The 16,008-nt window shown below is 34.5% G+C and overlaps 1 protein-coding gene across 1 annotated transcript in view; it reads left to right on the top strand.

Annotated features, from left to right (window-relative positions):
• The window catches only part of SLC30A5 (solute carrier family 30 member 5), a 46,931-nt gene that overhangs the window by 14,837 nt on the left and 16,086 nt on the right, over window positions 1–16,008 (top strand). Inside the window, exons 4-11 of the mRNA XM_027863598.1 lie at window positions 165–250; window positions 1,532–1,619; window positions 8,685–8,772; window positions 10,439–10,515; window positions 11,118–11,288; window positions 11,834–12,122; window positions 12,549–12,757; window positions 15,567–15,724. Of these exons, the coding sequence (XP_027719399.1) occupies window positions 165–250; window positions 1,532–1,619; window positions 8,685–8,772; window positions 10,439–10,515; window positions 11,118–11,288; window positions 11,834–12,122; window positions 12,549–12,757; window positions 15,567–15,724 (1,166 nt within the window). The remainder of the gene's footprint in view (window positions 1–164; window positions 251–1,531; window positions 1,620–8,684; window positions 8,773–10,438; window positions 10,516–11,117; window positions 11,289–11,833; window positions 12,123–12,548; window positions 12,758–15,566; window positions 15,725–16,008) is intronic.

Here is a 16,008-nt window from a genome sequence, read left to right as displayed (position 1 = left end):
CTAAAATGTGCTAAACAGATGATGCTAATATTTTTATTTACATTAAGAATGTTGTATTTTACCATTTCAAATTTTTTCATTATCCAGTTTTTAATATAAAATTTTTGTGTTGTCTTAATAGTTTCTATAACTGAAAATGTTCATTTTCACTTTTCTTTTTGCAGTGGATCAAAATATTTAAACATGCTGTTGCTGGGTGTATCATTTCGCTTTTGTGGTTTTTTGGTCTCACTCTTTGTGGACCATTAAGGTAAATATGGATTTTTTAAACAAGTTTATTATGTTAAACAGCATTGATTAATATACTTGTTTTGTCTTATCAATTTTATTTTAACTCATTTTATGTCAAGCACTGATAAAGTTTAGTTTTATGTAAAAAAATTAATACCTTTCTTGTAATGAGTTCAATTCAAGTATACATGTATACTTGATGGATTAATACTTTATATTGAAACCACTGCTCCATTCTTAATCTGTCATAATTGACAGTTTACCAGTTAGATTAGTCTAAACAGTCCCAAAATGCTTTAAAGACTTCTGGCCTTATCTTTGCAAAAAGAAAAAAATCTCTTTGTCTGATTTTAAGGATTTTTATTGATTACAGTTATCAATTATCCTTTTGATAAGTTTCACAAAGCAAATATATGACACATTAAAGTGTTAACATAACCATGCAGATACTTTTTTTTTTTTGATTGGCACACATGTTTTAGACCTTGTTGTAAATGAATTAAGAGGATCCACAGTCTTCAGTTTACATGGCGGTGAAATTATTCTCTCACTTTCAAGTGCTTTCCTGTTTTCAAATATAAGCCCTACCTGATGGGGGAATGAAGTTTAAAAAAAAAAAAAAAAGACTCACTCCTACATCCTTTCCATTTGTCAGTTCATTCACTTTCTCAAAGAGAGGCATCCAGATTATCAGAAAGTTGGTTGAAAGTTAAGGTTTTTGTTTTGGGTTGTTTTATTAAGGTAACAGCAACAAAAATTCATAAGCACACAGGAAAGAAAGAGATCAGAAGAGTATCAAGAATGAAAGAATTGTTGCTGTTTTATTAAATTAGTACTTTTTTCTCTTATCTAAATAAATCATTTGGAGTTTAAAATTTTATTTAGAATTTTATTCCTATTTGTTTATTTGATCATTAATATTTGTGAATGCTAAGTTTATAAAGGAAATTTTTTAAAAATTTAAATCAGTGTTTTATGAAATAATGTAGCAACTTCTTTATACAGCTTCTTGTTCTCAAGTAAAAAGTATGATTAGTTACCTTGAAGTATTTGGGTCATAGTCATTAAAATGCCTTTAAGCACAAATTCCATGATTGTAGAGAGAAAGAAAATTAGTGAGCAGTTAAGAATCTACATACTAATTAGTTATAATTTTTAGTGTTGAAAGATTCCTTTTTCTTACTATTTTATAAAAACCAAAAAAAACCACCCGACCCTTTTTCTCATTTTACCTGAATTTATGTGTATGGAAAAGTAGTATAGGAAAGCCATTTGAATTGTTAACGTTTTGTTTTCATAGGACTTTGCTGCTCTTTGAACACAGTGATATTGTTGTCATCTCACTACTAAATGTTTTGTTCACTAGTTCTGGAGGAGGACCAGCAAAGGTATTTTTTTTTTCAGCTATCCCTTATTTCAAGACTGAAGTGATAAATGTAAATTTTGTCATTCAAGAGCAAAACAGTAATTGCAGTCATCTTTTTACCATCTAGAAAAACTATAGTAAATTTGTTAATGGTTTAATCAAGAGTGGAGACCCTGTAGCCTTGAGGCCACATGTGGCCTTCTAGATCCTTCACAAATCTTTGTTCTGCAAAATTTGGATTCATTCAGAAGACCTTATGTAAGAATCTAGAAGGCCACATGCGGCCTCGAGGCCTCAGGTTCCCTACCCCTGGTTTAAGTAAATAGCTGATATACATTCTACTATAATACAAATCTCTCACAGTTTGTATTTTTAAGTTTTCGTTTTGTTTTTGTCTTCAAGTTACATATTCTCTTCCTCTAGCCGTCCCCCACTCACTGAGAAAGCAAGAAATATGATACCTAACATACATACGTAGTCATGCAGAACATTTCTGCGTTAGCCATGTACCGTCCCCCTCTCCTCAAAAAAAAAAAAAAAAAAAAAGAGGCAAGAAAAGTAGAGAAAGTGAAAAAAGTTTTGCTTTAGTTTGCAATCTTAATCCATCAGTTCTGTATCTGGCGGTAGATAGCATTTTATGTCTTGAGTCCTTTGGAATTATGGTGGATCATAGTACCTATCAGAGTTACTGAGTCTTTCACAGTTGATCATCTTTACAGTATTACTCTTACTGTGAAGGTTGCATTAGTTCATATAGGTCTTAATACATTTTTCTGAAACTGGCCCCCTTCATCATTTCTTTCAGCACAATATTATTCCATCACTCTCATATATCGTAACTTATTCAGCCATTCCCCAATTGATGGGCACTCCTCAGTTTCCAGTCACAATTCATATTTGAAAAATATTTGATAGCTTTGATACTTAAAACAAAACTAATTGATATATAAGCAACTCCTTGCTCTCTAGCAGTCTATTATTTGAACATGTTTGTTTATCAAAATAGATATTCTTCCCATTTGACAGACTTCTCAACTCCAGCAATATTATATTGTCAATGTTCAGAATTATGACTCTGAAACAGTGAAGAGATTCTAAAATACTTTCTAAATTATAAGAGAAATTAAAGTATTTATGAAATAGTTTTTATATCATCAACATTCTCTCCTTAGATATTTTTTAAATTGTCATTGTTTCATCGGTATGAGTAATTTCACTGCTACATCTCAGCCTGTCAGATTAAAATCTGCCAATAATCTGGGGGCTTTCTCTTTTCCTTTTAGCATCTCAGGGCCTGCTGATGTATTACTAGGGCGGTTGCTTCTCAATCCTATTTCTTGTTCAATTTATCTCCCTCTCTGATCCTGTCCTTGGTAGTGTCCTTTTTGCCACCTCTTGCTTACAGCTCATCTGATGCTACAGTCAGCTTAGAGCAACCTTTTATCCTTTCTTTGACCCTTGGGTTACTTTTTATTTTTAATAGTTATGGTAATATTCCATGATTTTCAGCCACATAGTACTTTTCTCATTATGATCTCTTATCAGTATAGATATTCCCTCCAGTAGTACAGATTGCAGACCCTCTCTTTGTTCTTATTCTCTGGTGCTCTGATCAGTCTTCTAGGAGAAAATCACCCAGTGTGCTTCAGGATCCCTCTGGGTCCATCAGTGTTAAGTTTGTGTCACTATAGACTCAGGCCATCCATAAAGAATTTGATTTAATATTCAAGACAACCTTTAATAAAGCAATGTTTTGGGGATAGTTTTGAAACTAACATGTTCAATTTATTATGTTGAAGGAAAAAATTGAGATGTGTGTAATGGAGATTCAAGGTTTCATATACAGTCCTCCTTTTCTCTTTGTACATGGAAATCTTTGGTTGTTGAGTGTTTTTCAAGTTGAGAGTAACAAAAAAAAACACTAATTTTTTTTTAAAAATAAAGCAATGTTGTTGAAAATCTGCTTATTACAGTGGAAAGAGCACTGGATTTGGAATCAGGCAGAACTGAGTTCAAATCCCCACTCTGCTACCCGCCATCTGACCGTGAGTTTTCACTTAGTCCCTTTGAGCTTCAGTCTCCTCATTTGTCAAAGGTGGATAGAAATGCCTGTTTCACAGGATTCTTGTGAAGATAAAATGCTACTGTGTATAAAGATCTTCATAAGTCACAGGTGGTGTGATCACCATTATCTATCAATTTTTATATTCACCCTCTTTTCCTTTGATCCATCTGAGTGGTATCTTTCACCTCACTTTTTGTACACAAGTCATCATTGATGATATGCAGTGACCCTTTTATGCTGCCATGTACCTCTTGATTGTATTTTTGAGTTACCAGAACTTTTCAGTATTTGACTATTGTGGCATTTCATGATTTACATCAGTCTAGCATCACTGGAAGAATATTAGTGTTTAAATATAGGGATTTTGTTTCAGAGAGGAGCTTACCATCATTAAATGGTTTCTCAGATACAAATTAATCTACTCTCCTCTACCAATTCTGTACCCAGTTCATTGTCCTTCTACAATGCCTGTCCACTGTATAATATGTACTGATGGACTGACTCAATGAACTCTATCCATTTACGTATTATAGATATGCAATAAGTATTGTATATCGATAGATATTCTTCATTCACTTGTTTTCTGCTGTGTGAATTGTTAGGCCAAACTCTTTTGAGTGTTGGTGGATCTCATTTGGCTATAATTTTCTGAACTTCATGTTATTGGCACGTTATCTGTAAACTAGGAGAATCACACTTCTGTTGGGTTGTATACTGGATAGCCTCCATAACAGTGGCAAATACCTGTCAGAATGTCTCCATTTTATGCCGTTGATGATTATCAGAGGATCGTTGAACGTATTTATCTTAATTGAGTTGCAGCTGTGAAGGAACCTTGTATGCTCTTAATATATGCATGAGAGATGCTTTGTTTAGAGAAGAGCTCTTAAGGTTGCATTTTGTTTTACTGAATCAAGTGCTTTTTTATAGTTAAACGTACTGGGATTTTTTTTTTCCCCTCTACTTCTTTCAGTCATTTGTGCAGGAGATGTTCTGCTGTAGTGTGAAATTTTTCCTAGTTCTACTCCCATATTTTCATCGAGTATACTTTCAATATGTGTTTAACTTATTTTCCTGAAAATTTTATAGAAATAAGAAAGTAGGAAGTCACTGTGAATCAGTAGCTGATGTTTTCAGTCACCTTGTTTTAGTGGCAGTTGAATATCTCATGCATATGTTAAATCCAAACAAGATTCTTTTCTGAATGTAGCTGCCAAGATAGCACCATTTTAAAAATCCTCTGATTATTAACCTTGGTTGAGGCTTAAATCAGGGAAATAAATATATGCTTTGCCAAAGATGCTTATCACTGTCATGGAGGATGGCCTGTGGAAGATCCAAACGGAATACCTCTTCTCTCCAGCCTTTCAAGGCTTCCTCTTGACAGAAAATAAAGTGCTGATTACATCAAACCTCCAGAACATTGCAAAACTGCCTCATTGAGGAAGCCATGATTATTTAAGAGCTCACCTTAACAATCCATACAGGAAAGAACTAAATGGTTACAAAATTCCTGCTGCCCATACTTGCACATATTTGGTACAGGTCCTGAAAGTAGATAAAGAATTGGTCTCAGAATTGAATAGGAAGAAGAGTACAGTATAGATTGAATTTTGAAAATTGTATAGTGCTTTTAAAACTCCTTTCTAATGCAAAAATCTGTATTTTTAAATACATGTTCAGTTGATATTGTATGTTTGCATCTCTTGAAATACAGCAGTCTTCAAAAAATTAATCACAGGTCATTCAAGGGGCAATGGGAGGACACGTAATGGACATGGGTTGCAATGCATTTCCAGTGATGATTTACATGCAGAAAGTCGCATAAAGATATCAATGAAATGTATGATTGAAAAGGAGATAAGCTGTTACTTATGTGGCAAGAGCAAAGGTTGACAGCCCAAGTGTTATGCCATCTTACCCACAGAACTTAAAAAGACCCAGAGGAAGGCCTTTAGCACATCCGGTGAATCATCAGTATAAGATCTATGAGAGAATGTAGACCAGAATTACAGAGATTGAGAAGATGCAGATGAGTTGTGGTCTGCTTTGGTGAAGGGAATACTCCCTCATTAGTAAAATCACAGATTTACTGAAGTAATACTATCCATAGAGCCTCTTGTCATTCAATAACTCTCCCCTTTTAAATAACTTGAGGTTTGACTTTCAAACATAGCAAACACCATATAATGACATTAAAATAACAAAATTGACTACAGAGAGGAAATGACTTTTGCTGTGATATGGGAGGAATCACCTGTTACTTTTTAGTCATTAATTTGTTAAATCAAACATCCAATTAGAAGAAGAGGTAAAGATGAGAAAATAGATGTAGCATGTATTTTCAACAGTTCCTACTATTTAGTTTATTTTACTAAGTTGGTGATGCTAAAAAAGTGGGGGGGGGCAGGGAGAGGTGGGGAATGGACAAAGGAAAAAAATATCAAGATGAATTACCAATTAATGTTAACTGTTAAGAAGTTAGCTGTTTTTTTTGTAGCCACTTTTGGGGAACCATTGAAACCATCGTGCAGTTTCTGAAAAGCAGTCCATACTGATGGCTTCCTCCCCAGTTCTGAGTCCAGATCATTGTCCATCTTTGGCTAGAGATAATCATATTGATGAACTAATGCAATAGGCTGCATATCTAGCTGTATCAGAGATTATGGGCAATAGGCACTTGTCAACTTTGTTTTTCATTGTAGGCAGTTATGACTCCTTCACAATTGATATTTCACTGAGGAGGATTTTAAATGTTCTGGGACTCAGTGGAAATTAACACAGTATCAACCACAAAGGAGCATTTGGAAAAAGTCACCATTAATCAAGACTCAGCGTTTTGTTTGGACTTTACAAAGGACATCTTTTCTGACAGTGTCCTTAGGTGAATACACTTCTCCCTATTTAACACCTTGCTTGGCATCAGCATCCAGGAGATCACTGAACAACATCTATGTCCTCTTTTATGATATGATATGTGGCTTTGATGGAAAATCTTGTTGAACTCTTCATAGAATTCTTATGTTTTTATCCTCTGCACTGGATATTGGTATGCAGGCTGCAGTGAACTTCATATTAGCCTGTTTATTTACATTGATTGTGAGCATTACAAATTTGGTAAAAATTTAACTGGTATGGCTGTCTGGTAACTCTAAATCATATTTACTAGATTAACCCATTCCCTATTTTTGTTAGAATCTAGTTTCTAGAATAATCATGACTTAGTTTATCTTCTTGTGGTGAAACTGAACTTAGCTGTAGACAGCCTTGTATAGAGGTTAGAATGTTAGACTTGAAGTCAAGAAGAATTGGATTCTGATCTGCCTCCATCACTTACTGGCTTTGTGACCATGGACCACTCACGTCAGCTCTCTGAGGCTTAGTTTCATTAACTGTAAAATAAAGATAATATCTATATACATCTCTTACAGAGTTATAAAGCTCCAAGGAGACAATGCACATAAAGCACTTGGCAAACTTTAAAGCATTCAAGAAATGTCCATTCATAATTAACTCAGCTAGTTCTCAGACAGGCACAGTACTTTAAGCCTGTACTTTCAAAGCCTTACATTTCAGTAGAACTTGTCCTTATGGCTCTACTTCTAACTTTCTGGGCTTTGCCACCGTACCTCAGTTGCCATCTCACCCTACAACTTCTCTTAGCGCCTGGGGCTGCCTCATCCTGTAACATCCATCCTCCTCTGCAGCCTTCTTACACTGGAATATCCCTCCCCTTTCTCCCTTGGTAAGTTCCTTCCTAGAACTCCATTTTGAGTAGGGGCCCAGGCCAGCCAACCTTCATTCCCTTCCTGACTCTGCTTTGGACTTCTCGACTCTGTATTTCAGCTCCCTTTTTTTGTATTGTCTTCCCTCTTTAGAATATAATCTCCTTGAGGGCAGGAACTCTCTTTTTTGCTTGTGTTTGTATCTTTAACACTTAGCACTGGGTCTGGTACATAGTAAGTACTTAATAAATGCATCTTGCTTTGTCTTGCCTGTGCATCCTTACCAAGAGTAACTCCTTGCCAAAATGAGTCTCTGGAATAGGACTTAAGTAAGGATCTAGAAGAAGGGGCGAGATCAGGGGTGGGGAACCTGTGGCCTACAGGCAACCTCACTGTCCAAATCCATAAAATGGGAATAATGGTACAGGTGGTACTTATGTTATAGGATTGTAAGGAAAGCTCTTTGCCCAACTTAAAGCATGATTGAGTATCTGTTTGTCCAGATGACCTTTATGGGGGTGGGGAATCTGCGGCCTAGAGGCTACATGTGGTCTTCTAGGTCTTTGGTTGCAGCCTTTTGACTAAGTCAAGGTTTTGCAGAACAAATCCTTTTATTAAGGGTATGTGTTCTGTAAAGTTTGGGTTCAGTAAAGGGGCCACTCTTGAGGATCTAGAGGGGCGTTTGTAGCCTCAAGGTTCCCTGCCCCTGGGCCAGATTTATGACTAGTTGTAACTGTTTTATTTCCTAATAGATAATTAAAATTGAATTTGCAACTGAGTGTGCTACATGTTTCTTTGATTGAGGCTTTGTGATGGGAAACAACGTTTCAACTATCCTGTCATGATTTAAAATTTTCAGTTATATCTTTATTTCATTTCCATTAACTGCCTCCTTCCTTGCTTAGTGATGCCTATTAAACAGTCTTTCCTGAGTTAGGTAGAATTTCCAATTACCAGCTATATAACAACTAGAAAGTTTAACTTACACTAATTGAAGCATAACATAATGCCATGACAACAAGGAAAAGAAAATTCTTATTTTTCAGCATTGTGTGTTGTAAATGTCTCAGAATGTTCTTCAGGACCTAAGGTGACCCTTTGCTTTTATATATTACTATTGAAGATATAATTAAAATGACCTAAAGGTCATTATGTACTTATTTTCTTTTTAGATATGAATTTTTACTTTAAAAAGTTAATAGCCTATAATTTCCTTGTATCTTCAGAATATTTTTAACATTAAACTTGGTAACCTTTGGAGAACCTTCTAAGAACAGATAATCTTATTTATTTTCAGACAAGAGGGGCTGCTTTTTTCATCATTGCTGTGATCTGTTTATTGTTTTTTGATAATGATGATCTTATGGCTAAAATTGCTGAACACCGTATCCTTTCATAAAAGAGTAAAATCAAGTCTAGATATTTTTAATATTGTAATAGTAGAATGCCAATGGTAAAGGAAGAGTAAAATGTGATTAACACTTGTCACATTCACAAATGGAACAGAATAAAATTGCTTAATATTAAAAGTTGTTTCACACAACTAATAGATTTATTTTAAAATAAATAATTTTTCCAGGACCATAGAACCTTCCATAATGGCTAAATATTCTGAAATTAAGTGGAATTGAAATAGGAAATTCTATAGAAAAATGGCATTTGTTCTCAAGTAATAGAAGCTGGTAGATCTACAGCTAACAAGAAGTAGACCATTAGACCCTCCTAAATTAGGCTTACAGTCAGCATGTCTTCAATTTGGAAAGCATATATTAAGTGCCTACTTTATCCCAGGATACTGTGAGAACTGACCTAAGCAACAAATAGAAAAACTACGTAATTCTTTCCTGACAAAGTTTGCATTCCATAAGGAAGAATACAAGATGTATGCAGATTATGTAAAAACGTTGTACAGAGTAATTCCCAGAAGTAGAAAGTGGCAATCAGTAATATGGTCCAGTAGAGAGCGTGCTGAACTTTGAGTAAGAAAACCTGGGTTCATTTCCTGACTCAAGCACTTGGTACCATTCTCACCTTTGGCAAGTTACTTAACCTCTTTGGGCCTCTGTTTCTTCAACTTGTAAAATGAGAGGGTTCCATCTCTAAATATATGATCCTATGATTTGATTTGATTTGATGGTAGGAGTGATGTTTTATACTTATTATCCTCCAAAGTATCCAGGACATACTTTGCATATATGTTATAGGTACTCATGTTTATTTGTTCTTTGGTTAAATTTGAACCCACAGCTACACATCAACTCTCATAAAATGAATTGCCATATTGGTAAATGTTATAAGAGCTTAGGAAAATTTAGTGGTTAGTAAAACTTGCATCAATGAGTTGTATCCACTGTTTAAGAGAAGATTTTTCAAACTAAATTCATCTGGAATGTGGTTATAATCTCTGCTACTGGGAAGGAGGAGTTTTAGCTGCAGTAGATAGAGCTAAAGCCAATCAGGTGTCCACACTAAATCTAGCACTTAATAGGAATGACCTCTAGGAGTAGAAGGCTACCAGGCTGTTTAAGGAGGAGTGAGCCAGCACAACTCAGAAATGGAGCAGATCAGTGCTTCTGGACCAATCAGTCAGTTATAATATCTGGCCTATGAAGGACCTCTGCAGTTTATTTGCAACTTGGGTTGTTTTGCCCTTAGTAACAATGCTATAGTTGATTAGGTTGCAAGGAAATTTCAAAACAAAACAAGACCAAAAGAAAAAACCTATTTAACCCATAATGTCCCTGAGCTACTCCACACCAGACTTACTTGCTTTTGTAGACTAGCCTTGGAACTAAAAGACCCTGCTTCTAGTGGTGATTGCCATGATTTCTCAGATGCTTTTACTTCCATATCTTGGACATTTCAAGGCCTTTCTGAATCTAAATGTTGGAAGAGAAGACTTCATCCTTAGCAGGGTAGTTGAAGAGAAGGAACAACATGTCTTCTCTTGCAAATCCACACCAGCTAAAAAGCATTAGAGCTTCCATTAGTAATGCTTATTAACTTGTGGATTGATGATGTATTATGTTTTCTTTAACTAAAGTTCTTCAGCGGAAGGACATCATGACAGTGCTCTGACACATATGCTTTACACAGTCATCGCTTTCTTAGGTGTTGCAGACCACAAGGTATGTCATTTTCCTTACACCTAAAATACTGGAATTTTTTTTTAAGATTATGATGTCTACAAAATGAGTGTGTATGTCTGTCGTTGTCAACTTGATTCTGTTTAAATGGGTTTCTTAATAGTTAGACATTTAGGCAATTTGATATTATCATTTCTCTTTTTCCCTTCCTAAATACCTTATGTGAGACTACAGCCATTTCGTTACCTACGAAAGTGAGTTGGATAGTCTTGAAAATGACAAAATAAGTTATATGTTGAACAGTGCCCTATTCAGTTAGACATTTTTTTGTTCAAATGTCAAGTTTGAAGATGATAAATTGCTATTACACTATTAACAGGATTAATGTCCCTAGTTCTATATAAGAAAACACAATTCCACTTGAATTTTTCATAATGGAACTCTTATAGTGCTTTGATAATTTAAAAAATAAGAACAGTCTTCTGATTGAAAATGAACCTCAGAGCATTTTCTTCTAAGCAACAGATTTGGCATAGTATCAGAGTTTGCAAGAACAGTTTAGCATTTCCTTCCAATATAATTTTTTATCTCTAAGTATTAAATTTTATGTACTTCTCTTAAGAATTTTATCATTTTATTAACAGGGTGGAGTATTATTGCTTGTGTTGGCCTTGTGTTGTAAAGTTGGTTTTCATACGGCTTCCAGAAAGCTCTCTCTAGATGTGGGTGGAGCCAAACGTCTTCAAGCCTTATCCCATCTTGTTTCTGTGCTTCTTTTGTGCCCGTGGGTCATCATCCTTTCTGTGACAACTGAGGTAATAGCAAAAAAAAAGTTTTAGCAGTAAGTGAAAAACTGAATTGCTCATAAATTTGATGTTTTAATAGTATACAAGTAGCTTAAATCTTTGCTTTTCCCTAAAGTACTCTACATACATTTACATTATTTTCTTCTCTGTATATGTCCATAATGGTCAAATTCTTATTTGATTTTATCTTTTCACATTTTCATATTCCTTTTAGATGGTAGGATTCTGATTCTTTTCTATGAATAGAATTTAAAACTATATTCTAGAAAATGCATCAAGAATCAAATATTTATCATATTCCTTTGACCCAGGGGGTTGTGAGATGTATTTAAATCCTGATTTTGAAAAAAACAAAAATAAAAATAAGCAAACGGATAATGTGATGTTGGGGAGAAATGTGCAAATGCAGTACATTTTAACATTTACATTCAAACATCTGTGTCTTCCTACTTGGACCAAAGGATGTTAATTTTATACGCAAAGAAGCATTAACACATTAAAAAATATCTGCATAATGTATCCCTCACTAGAAGGAATTTCTTTGTTTTTTCTAGAGTAAAGTGGAATCTTGGTCTTCTCTCATCATGCCTTTCACAACAGTTATCTTTTTTGTTGTGGTCCTGGATTTCTATGTGGATTCCATCTGTTCAGCCAAAATGGAAGTTTCCAAAAGTGCCCGCTATGGATCTTTTCTTATTTGTATTAGTGCTCTGCTTTTTGGAAATTTTTGGACACATCCAATAACAGACCAACTTCGAGCTATGAATAAACCAGCACATCAAGAGAGCACTGAACATGTCCTTTCTGGAGGGGTGGTAGTGAGTGCTATATTCTTCATTTTGTGTGAGCATCTTGTTTTATTCCCTAATTTTCTACCTATTTAAGATGAGAAAGGTTAATTTGTAATTGAGAGAACTAGAAAAGAGTGATGGTGTCAATTAAAAGTATAAAATAAATCAAAATTAAGAACTACTATGAAGTACTGATTTTTTTTTTGCTCTTGAAAGCACTATTATGTGCTTTGTATATAATAGTGTTTTGATTTTTAGTTTTATTGATCATAGTGATCAAATTATTTTATGCTGAATTTTTAAAGTTTTAAGTACTTTCATTAGTTGGCTTTTGTAAGCATTAGCTTTTTGGAAATTTTATTGGAGGAAAGTATGATGATTAAAGAAAACAAAAGACTTCTATAAAAATTTGTTTAAAACAAAACATAAAGAAAGTAATTGTAATTCTAAGCTGTTTTGTGTTTTTTTTTCTTTGTAGCTGCTAACATCCTAGCTTCTCCTTCTAAGAGAGGACAGAAGGGTACCCTTGTTGGCTATTCTCCTGAAGGAACTCCTCTATATAACTTCATGGGTGATGCTTTACAACATAGTTCACAGTCAATCCCTAGGTTTATTAAAGAATCACTGAAACAAATACTTGAGGAGAGTGATTCTAGACACATCTTTTACTTCTTGTGCCTGAATCTGGTAAGATTTTTAAGTAGAATGATATCATTTAAAAGCTTATTAGTCTTTTATTATTAGCAGCCTTTAATATGACTTCTTACTTAATTTCTGTATTATCAGTTTTAACACATTTAGGAATGTGAAAAATGAAGATTATATATTAAAATTTGATCTAAGAAGTCAGTACATGTAAAGTCTTATTTAGCCCCAGCTTGACATTTCTAGCTAGAGTGTCTTTTTATATATTGTATTTTCTCTTTAAAAAAAAAAAGTTTTGCTAAGCAGGTGAAAGAATGTAAACAAGATTGCAGGGATATATTCAACCTACTTAAAGGGATATTCTTTGAGCTTTTTAGAAATTCCTATTTGGAATGTTAATTATAAATTGATCTATGTGAAAATTACAAATTATTATATATATAGCTGTTCGTTAAAACAGATCCCTATGACCTATTTCTTTGCACCTTATTACCCTGATCCTAAGTTATAAAGAATCATTGAATTTCACAACTAAAAAGCACTAGAATCTAAGTGAAATAGAAAGCCAGAAAGGTACTTAACATTTTTATGGTCTGAGGAAAGTCACTTCTGAACCTCAGCCTCTCATCTGTAAAATGTAGCTGATGATGTAAAAAATGACTTCATAAGTGTGTTAGTATGTGATGTGCCCACAGTTTAATATTAGTTAGTGACAGAATTGGTTTCCTCACTTCTAGTCTTAACACTTCTTCCACTATGCCAAGTTACCAGTTTTGTATAATTAATTTTCTTCTCTATGACAAGCAGTTGTTATTGAAATGAATATTATAAACAAAATGTATTTCTCCTGGAATTTTTTATATACTCTTATCTTTGTCAAATAAAGTCTAAATTATGCAACACTATGCTTCTACTGAGAATAATTGAGATTTTTATAGCACCCAAGATTGGGAGGTGCTTTACATTGTCTCATTTGATTCAACAACATCTTAGTATTGTGTCCTCACAAATTCAGTAAATTCTTACTTATTCGGATTAGTGGAAGAGGTAGGAGGAAGCCATTGTGAATTTGTGGAAGTTTGATTCATTTTAATATTTTTAATGCCATTCTGTTGCATGTAAGTACATCCAGTCACATAAAATCTTTAAAAATGTTGACAGAGGGGGCAGCGAGGTGGCACAGTGGATAGAGCACCGGCTATGGCTTCAGGAGGACCTGAGTTCAAATCCGGCCTCAGACACATAACACTTACTAGCTGTGTGACCTGGGGCAAGTCACTTAACCCCATTGCCTAACCAAAAAAAAACACAAAAAATGTTGACAGAGATACTGTTGGATTAGTATTAGTAATGAGAAGCCAAAGTGCTTAAAGAATTTGTTCTCTTATAAAGGCTAAACATTCACTATAGGATTCATTTTTTTTGTGTGTGCATTACTTTCTAAGGAAACACTTTTACTGATACTGTGGTGTAATCTGATGATTTCATCAGAAATATTGAATTAGCATTGATAGAGGACATTTTCTCAGCTGGGTGTTCCCTGTACCACCAGAACCAATGGTCCAGTCCTAATCCCCTATCCTTATTAAATTATCAAGGTCCATATGTTCTAGGTGACAGGACTAATATTCCATAGTGTCCAACTTTGTGCCTTGTACATGATAGATACTGATATAAAATGTATATAAATAACACATGCACTTAGGATCATCTCCTTCCAAAATATAGTTCAAACTCCTTTTAGTTAGATCTTTTTTATCTTTCTGAATTAATGAGTTAGGTAAATATTGTTGTTAAATATGACCTGAGAGTGGTTTAGTAACAACACTCAAATGGCTCTATGAGCACATTGATTTAGATGTCCCCTCTAATGGTGTCCCCTCAAAACCAATCTTTGCTGCTTATCCTGTGCAGTTTTCATATATGTCCTTCCATTAGTTTAACATGGGAGTCTGCCCAACTTTCAGGGGTCCTGGCCTCACTTTCCCTAAAGAGGTGAAGATACTGGTGGAACAGTCAGGCAGTCCACTTGTTTATTACACCACCTCATTCAGCTTCTTTTTCAGTCATTAATTTCCTTGCTAACATCCTTTACTCCAGTTCTCCAGAGTTACTTCTGTGTTAAATATTACAATCTGTTTGCACTCAGCTGTTCAGTTGTAATGTGGCATGTTTCATAGCCATACCAACAGCAGTGGTAGCATATTAGTATCTTTCAACAGATAAGCTTTTATTTCCAAGAGATATTTGGGCTTTGCAATTTAATATTTAAAGTGTAGTGAATAGAGAGCTAACCCCAGAACCAGGAAGAAAGAACCAAGTTGAAGTCCTGCTTCTGACATATGTTGGCTGTGTGACCATGGACAAGTCACTTACCTGTTTGGTTTTCTAAACAGCTTTCTAGTCTGTAAGTTGCAGAAGAGGTGTCAATATGCATTAGTAAAGGGAGTCCCATATACCAATGAAATCACAAGTCCAACTCCTATCTTTACATACTATAATATCCCATTGGAATCCAATAACAACCCTATAAGATATAACAGGGATTGTTATCCATCTGTATTTTACAAATGAGGAAGCTGAGTCCTAGAGAAGGTAGTCACTTGCCTAAAGTTACACCGCTGATAAGTGTCAGAGGTAAGATTTGAACCAAGGTGTCTCCTGACTCGAAGTCCACTGTGTTTTCCACTGTAGTATGCTGACACACATTTAAAGAAGCAAAGTTAGATCATACTAGACAGTATCATAAAGTAAGAGTTGCATAAATAGTCTGGAAGTGCTTCTTGCATAATTCTAAGGAAATTATGTAAAACTGATTTTCTACTAACATACTCCAAATTGTTGTTTTTAGGTTTTTACCTTTGTGGAATTATTCTATGGAGTACTGACCAATAGCCTAGGTCTAATATCAGATGGATTTCATATGCTCTTTGATTGTTCTGCTTTAGTTATGGGACTTTTTGCAGCCCTAATGAGTAGGTGGAAAGCAACCCGTATTTTCTCCTATGGGTAAGTACTTTGATTTGCATTATCAGTGTGTTATTGAATTCAAATGACAAAAATTAGTCTTAAAACACAAAATCCATCATGAAATCTTAGTATAAAGTAGTAATGTTTTCAGATCTTTTTTCTTTCACCAATAAATCTAAAACCATAGGACTTAAATTTTAACTGGTTGCTTTACTCTAGCTTCTAAAGGTTGCCCTACAAAGAAAGGAATGTCAGCGTGACTTTATGTAAGCATAGTAAAATATAAAAAGAGTTACCAAAAAAAAAAAAAAAACAACCAAACA

Source organism: Vombatus ursinus, unplaced genomic scaffold, assembly GCF_900497805.2.
Source record: "Vombatus ursinus unplaced genomic scaffold, bare-nosed wombat genome assembly UNPS02014772.1, whole genome shotgun sequence".
NCBI classification, from domain to species: domain Eukaryota; kingdom Metazoa; phylum Chordata; class Mammalia; order Diprotodontia; family Vombatidae; genus Vombatus; species Vombatus ursinus.
Note: the sequence above shows the minus strand (reverse complement) of the source record. Positions and strands in the feature narration are given on the sequence as shown.